The sequence below is a fragment of the Echinococcus granulosus genome (genome assembly GCF_000524195.1).
Source record: "Echinococcus granulosus chromosome Unknown EG_S00016, whole genome shotgun sequence".
NCBI classification, from domain to species: domain Eukaryota; kingdom Metazoa; phylum Platyhelminthes; class Cestoda; order Cyclophyllidea; family Taeniidae; genus Echinococcus; species Echinococcus granulosus.
Genome location: NW_020170396.1, coordinates 652,493 through 659,858, shown reverse-complemented (window position 1 = coordinate 659,858; position 7,366 = coordinate 652,493). Strand labels below are relative to the sequence as shown.

The window sequence follows — 7,366 nt, the reverse complement described above, 5'->3', positions numbered from 1 at the left end:
ATTCACTCTTTCCACCTAGCCCTTGCCTTACGGGTGTGAGGGTGTTGTGCGTGTCTTCGAGATCTGGCATATCTTACATAGCTCAGTGAAAAGTCGGCTCTGGAATTTAGGACCTTGATATCTATGAGCGGGCTCGGGCAATCCATGCTGGCAAAGCCACCGATTGAAGAGAACTGAAGCAACCTTTCAGGAAGGAGAGGCAAAGTTACAATTCGAATCTGGTCACAGTCGGCGTCTCCCAAGCCCGAGTGCGATTTCGGTTCCTCCCCTCCCTAAACTTTATAATTGTTATCTAGATCCATTTCTTCCTAATAAATATGTTGAAATTAAATCAACCGGGTTGCTCTAGGAGCATTAGGAACAGCGGGGGTGACACCTGTGAGTCTGTCCCCACAACCGTATCCATTATTGACGTGCGTGGAAGCACATAGCATTGTTGGCCTGTAAATGTGCAACAAAGTCTTGCAAAAACTTGCCGTTTTAACAAATATGGAAAAATTCAAATTTTGGCTTTTTCTTACACGGACTAATATTTTTTATCCCACAATACTGATGTCAAGACAACTACCTACATGTGACAAACTATCAAAGCAAACATTTAAGGCTTCGATAATCCCGTTTTAACTGACATTTTTTGGCGTTAAGCAATCTTGCAAATTTTAGAAATGTTTCCAAAGCACTTTTTGTCAAACTTTTTAAAATGATAAATCTGGCGGTGATTGGTGGTCATATTTGGACCTCTTTGATAGGTCAGTCTCTACAGGGTTTGTTCTATTTTAGCTTCGGGTGTTCACCTACTCTCTTGATCCCATGAGGAGGAGGTCGGTTTATGGACATTCTTATAAACCATTTGAATGTGCCCAGCATCTATACCAAGAAAACTTGTCTTTTCGCCTCCATAAACGCTTAACTCAATTGTCTCATCAACCTTTTGATTGGCCTGACGATACTGATTCGTCTTCATCACCAGAACGCATCCTTTGTGGTGGACATGCCCGAGTGCAAGGTGTCCCTACCTGTCCGCTGAGTCCCGTGCCTCCCTCCGCATCTGATTCTCCTCCCTGTAATAAAGATCCCAATTGCTCTGTGAAGCGCGATGGTAAGTAATTAGATATTTTTACACGTTTCTAGAAAGTATACAAGCAGGTACTGCATTAGTTACTAGTTTGTACAATAGTTCCATGTCTCCGTCGCAGCAGAATTTGTATATATCAGCTGGGAATAGTTGGCTTCGGAATTATAAAAACGTATGTATGTTTTTTACATCCAAAAATTCACTATTTTTGTAATTTTCATTCATTTACGCTTACTTTGCTTTTGTATATTAAACGTTTTGCATTTGCTTGTCTACTTTAAGGACAGGAAAAGTGGTAAAAAGAAATGCGCTTTAAGAAATACACTCGCAGCTGAAGATTACTCTTTGTGTGCTCCTAAAAGTGCGTGCGCAGCTAAATGTCATTTTAAAACAGCACTGGTGGATGAGGGGAACTCCGTAAATCCTTCTGAGGTGGCATGTTTGGCTTCTGAACGTGATCGTGCAGTTGAAAATGCATCCATCACTGCCTGTAATGTTGATACAGCAGCAAATGCCTCCGTAGCTGCTAATAAGAACAAAACTCCTGTTTCGGAAGTTGTTGCTTCCAGTGATTTTAGTTTCAACCCAAAGGTTAAATGCTCCGTGGCATTGTCATCAGACCACGGCAGTGGAAGGCACTCTTATCGTTCATCAATCTGTACGGATTCCCACGTCAGCGCTGCCTATCGTGACGAAGCTTCAAACTCTTCCCGAGTTTGTGCTTACGGATGTTCTCAAAATTCCTGCCGGAACCACTGTCACTAATCCTATTAAACAGTTTTTGTGTGTCCTTGTTATCAGACACAGGCATTCTTTTTCACCTGTACACATTCCTAAAGCTCCTCCTTCCCCCTCTTTAAAGATTGTTTCACCAAATTTATCATTTGCTTATTTCAAAGTTGCCTCATTTTGGTTATTTTGTTTAATAAAAATCTGGGTTTATCATTTTGCGCTTCTTGTTCGCCCGTGTGTTCGTCTGATATATCGCTGCTTACAGGCAATGAATTCATTCTTTATGCTTTTGCACTGTTTTTTGCCTTAACTGATAGCTTAATGAGTTGGCTGTGAAACTGAAAATGCCTGAAGTGTTATCTTTCCTTGATTTTGTTAACAAGATGGATGAAGTTCTAGCCTCAGGCACGGTGGAGATTTCTTCGGGAGTTCCAGCGGCTTCCATGCCCTTGGTTCCAACTCAGACTGCGCCCTCTCAACCGGGTGTTTCTGAGGCTTCAAAAGGTGTTGTTCCAGCTCCCGGTCGAGTACGCCGTAGATCCACCTCATCTAGGTCTTCTAGGTCCATGAGGTCGCTCAGACGCGACATGTCTCGCTCCTCTTCCCCTTCCTCCGATCGCTACTACCGCCGCAACCGTCATCGCCGTTCTCGGTTCGTTCACTGCGTCTCCGTTCTTTTTATTCTTGGTTACCTTGCTGTGTTCGTTGCTACATTCTTATTCATTTCAGTTCACGCAACCAAAGTCGGACCAGGAGTCGCTCAAGATCAAATCGTTTTCGTCACCGTCGTAGATCGAGGTTTGTATCATCTTACTGCATTTAAAGATTCGGTACACCTGCTTTCAAATTACTTGTGTCCCTTTATCGGAGTGCAGTAGAACCCCATCCTATCGGCCACCGCGCCGTAGGCAGTACGGACGTCTGCGACGATTCTCGCCCTATAGATCCCACCGAGGGGGTCGCGGCGCTCCCTACATCTCAATCTTCCCGCGCCGCGACAGTCACAGTCCCCTAAGGGATGGAGGCGGTCCAGCGCCACTTCTCCAGCGTCCTGCTCGACTGCTACCACCGCCTACAGCAATGACAACGATGGGACCGGGTGGAGGCAGCCCGCTAGCCGGCCGGATACCACCGCTGAACGAGCGCTTTGAGGGTCTGGTGGAGGCTACATTACGTCAGCGCCGGCGTGAGTATGGTGTGCCAGGGGGCCTAGCTTACCTTCTTCTCACCAACCGCCTCAAATTACCCCTTCCCACACTCATGCGTGAAGCGAAGGAGTTATCTGTTGTGATTGAACGCAACCTTCCACCGGGTTCGTGTTTATTTGTACCGCTTTCACCTCCTTAATGAAGCCTTCTTTTGATGGGTGTATTTTTTCTTAATTGCAGAAGTTGCTGATCCGACTGCGGAAATATCGTTTAACGTGGATTTAGGGGTGAATTTTGTCTTTCCTCACCCCCCAAATGCGGGAACTAAACCTGTCTTTGATCGTGAAGAGGTGGGATCTGTTTTTTTTAAAGGAAAATTCATTGTCTAGAATTCGTTTTCTGATCACTTTGGTTCAATAAACCTGATTTTGGGATGCATTTTGGATCGGTGATTTTTGCCTTATTAAATGTGGTGTTTTTTGTCGGCTTTTCAGATACCCACTTTTAATAAGCCAGAAGACCTGGAAAAGATCACTGAACGAGCGGCTGCTTCGTTGGCTGCTATCGCGGCTAATCGTATGGGGTGGGTTTTTTGACCCTAGAGTAGGCTAGTACTCGAGGGACGAACATTGCATTGTTCTCTGCTGTTGTTTCAGCTCTCAGCCGCCAAACAGCGCCTATGGAGAGATAAACAACAACATTAACAATAATACCAACAATTTAGATAGGTCTGATCGTCTGAGACGGGGTAATGCATTTAGTCATTTGGGTGAGTGCTTGTGTAATTTAGCCTCATTTTGAACCCTTTTCTTGTGTGTGGCCTTGTACCTTGTTTCTCCTTTTCTGAGGCCTCTCAAGCCCCCTCGATGTTCCAAAAGGATCTGCCTATTTTATGGTACGCCTTGCTATTTGATACTGTTTTTTGCTCAGCTCGACAGTTATTTGTCCTCTATTTTTTGCTACTAGTGGAACTACTCGAGCATCAGTTTTAGCTAAATACTGGAGTAATGACCGAAGTAAAGTTTTGCATTTAACTTGCTTTGTGGTAAATTTTGAGATTGCTTTTGCTCTCTGAATCACCTAGGGATCTCTATGCAAATACTCGATGAACTTTGGAAGCATAATTAGTAAATTTTGCACAGTTACTCGTTCCACCTTTGTCTAGCAAGTCTTGTGATCTGTAGAAATCAGTCTATGCTGGTGGTAAAAGCTTCTATTTTAGTTTTTGACATATAGATCAGATTAAAAACTCCTATTTGTATTTGACGCTATATTTATCCCGATTATCTCCCTCTCTCTCCCTCCATTGTATCGTGTTTTTGTGCATGGAACTCATTGCAAATGTCTGCAGTAATCGCTAATGGTAAATTCCTTATTAACTGACTTCATTAGCCTTCCAAGTATGACGCCTATTATCTTCTGTATCATAGGAATTATTATATATTCAGTAAAGCAAAATTGGTTGGTTTTTATGGGAGAATAGGAATCAAATGGTTCTAGTATTAGTCCAATTTGCCACCTTTGTTTGCAAAACCGTCTATTAGTATCAACTCTCTTCCAGTTGCGTAGGCTTGTAATCTTAATCACCTACCAGCATTCCCTACAGTAGGTCCTATTCGAACCGAAAGCGCAATCGTTCAAGTATGGGATACTCATCCAGATAACCGAGCAGCTATTTCACGCTATGAATTGTCTCCTTGCCGCTTGCTTTGGGAGGCAAACGGTTTGCTGTTTCGAAGGTGATGCGCTAGTTAGTGGATCGGCTGTCACTTTGCCCTCTTGGCTAAAATTCTCATTGTAAATTGTGAAAACAATCGTACGGGGAATTGTTCATCATCCTCTTCATTGCCAAACTAAATTTAGAGATAAGCGTGCTGAGCGCTACTTATGTAGGCAGGATCTCACTGAGAATGGTGGGTTGTTTTAAAGCTGTATTTTTTCCCATGAGGTGTGCTTAATGGCCCCTTCTCTTACTATCTTGAGTGTCCGGGTAATGGAAGCAGCCAGTGCAGTAGGGGTGCTGGGAACACACGAATTTGTCTTTTCTTCAGCACGATGACCGCGATGGACGTCCATATGGCTGGCGCAGGAGGGACTTCAACGAACCCTACCCTCGCGACACCTGGCGTCAAAGGCGGTTAGATTACGAATATCGCCAGACCGAAGGTCTGTTTCTCCTTTCTGATCCTTCTACTCCATAAGTTGTGTCATATTCATGCTTTGTTTTTCTGGACATTTCTGTGTTGTGTGGGTTTTCACTTCAACGGTTCTTTACTTTGACCTTTGAAGCCGTAAATGATCCAGCTGCTGCATGCTTAGAACCAATTTTTCAAATATGAGTCGTTCTGTATCACAATGCTAGTGTCCTAGAAGATTTTCTTAAGGCTTCCTAGTGTGTGCAAACTCCGATCCCTATCTTGTCAGTCTGCAGTGACTGGGGAAACGTGCACTTTCGTTGATGGTATCCCAGTCTCTTTCCTTCCTTTTAGTTTTTTTATAATCTTAGTTAATTTTCCTACTGACTACCACTATTCATTATTGTCAGCCAAAAATTATCCATCTTCGTTTCGTTCATTTGCACTTCTGCCTCAATCAAGTTAAGTTCATAAGGTTTTCCTCTGGTTCTTTTGGTGTTTCCGTTCGCTGAGGATCCTCATTGTCTAACCCTTTATTAATTTAGCAACTCAATGGCTGTCACTCCGCCGAAAATGGGGCTGATCGACGTATTGCAATTAAAATTTGTTACAAAAATTCGAGAGTCTATAGTATTTCGCTTCAAAACTTTCGACGTCATTTACTGCTATCTTGCCCGTGCCACAATTACGATGGTAGCAGGTAGCCGAATGAGAGGAGGGGCGGAAGTGTCTCATCTTGCTTTGAGGTGTAATTACAAAGGTACTCGCAGTTCCCACACTGTTTGTCTGTGACCTCACTCAGACGCTCCTGCTTCCTCTTTTCCTGATAGCCCAACCCTTTTCAGCTTTACTCACTGCAGTCCTAATCCTGCTGCAGTCGAAGATTGAATGAACAATGAAATCATTCAGCGTTTCCGTAATTCTTCTTTGCATGTGGCGGGTGTATCCCCACTTGTTAGTTCGCAACGCTTGTGGAACCTGAAAATTTGTTTATAGTGCCTTGGTTTTCCTCCCTTCCCATCTATGTGTTCTGAGATCATAAATATATTTACATTGTGAATTACTACCGGTTTAGCAACTAAAGTCGTATCACTTCTTCATACAAGGGTTTATGAAGTTTCTGCCTTCTTTCGTCCTGTATTTCTTGCTACGAAAGATAACTAGTGCATGCCCTAGCTCAGCTCCTTTGCACTTCTGCTCACCCAACAATCCATTCCCTTTTGTCTGCGCTTCAATCCCGAAACCTTCACTCTTCTCAAGTCGTCCAACCCTTGTCAGAAGTGTTAATTTCGGTTTTGTTGTTTAAAAATTAACAGGCGCTTTGAAATACAACTACTCGTCTCTTTTTATTCCTTTAGGCTACCGAGGAGCCAATCGCCGTTGGACACGACGCTCGGATGAGGAAAGAGGTGACCGGCCGGTGGAGGGCGGACGGCGCTGGGGCTACCGATCAATGCGTTATGGAGGTCGTGAGGAGGTGGAGGAGGCGCGATGGTGTCACGACAAGTTTTTGGAATTGGAGGGGGATAAAAACGACGGGGACGCTGAAGCCTCGCGTCACTTCTCTCCCTCCACCACGAATTCACGTCTCAACCGCCGTGAATCCAACTAGCCATCATCGCCGTTGTTTTGTACAAATGGACAGGCCCTCTGCCTCACCTATTCCCCTGCACTCCCCATGCTTTCTATGTGTTGTTCGCATCTCACCGATGTTGATAATGTGTATCTGCGTGCGCGTGTGGCAGATAAAGGTGTTTTTTTGCGGGGTCCCACTCCCCTTCTCAAAGATGAGACGCCAGTTGCAAATAGCTCACTACATCAACTCGAACCCTGACTACTGAAATGAAAGTACTTGCAGTAGATTCGCCTCTGATGTCAGGTAAACGCTTGGGGGTCTTTCATGGTGGGGAAAAGTGATACATCGTCCTGGCAACGCATGGGATTTAAAAATCACTTGGAACGTATGTGGCTCCACAGGCCTGGGTTGGGTTGAGTGGGAGCCGTGTTAAATTAGTCTGAGAGGCAGTAGTTTCGGATGTGTAAGTAGTGCGCCGTCATATCCCGCCACTTATCACTCGGTGTTTTTTCGGGACTAACCTGCTACGGGGACTTCCCCACTTGTCGGAACAACTTTACAGTTTCCATAATCGTGGGAAGGGTCCGATGTAGCGCTCCGAGTCTCGCCTGAGACCGTAATGAACCAAAATGTTACTGGGGAACATACATCACTAACGCTTAGAAGAGCTAGGAGACCACTATCAAGCCTCGAAGGTTGC

The 7,366-nt window shown here is 44.5% G+C and overlaps 1 protein-coding gene across 1 annotated transcript; it reads left to right on the top strand. All coding sequences in view use genetic code 11, as the record gives it.

Moving 5' to 3' along the window:
* Positions 1-700: 700 nt before the first annotated feature.
* Positions 701-6,702, top strand: EGR_03209 (hypothetical protein; the record flags this gene model as incomplete). Its single annotated transcript, XM_024492458.1, has 11 exons — positions 701-764; positions 971-1,099; positions 1,470-1,789; positions 2,125-2,595; positions 2,633-3,119; positions 3,196-3,305; positions 3,450-3,538; positions 3,612-3,724; positions 3,804-3,850; positions 5,007-5,121; positions 6,449-6,702. The coding sequence occupies 11 exons, from the start codon at positions 701-703 to the stop codon at positions 6,700-6,702; spliced, it is 2,199 nt and encodes a 732-aa protein (XP_024353132.1).
* Between the last annotated feature and the right edge of the window lie 664 nt (positions 6,703-7,366).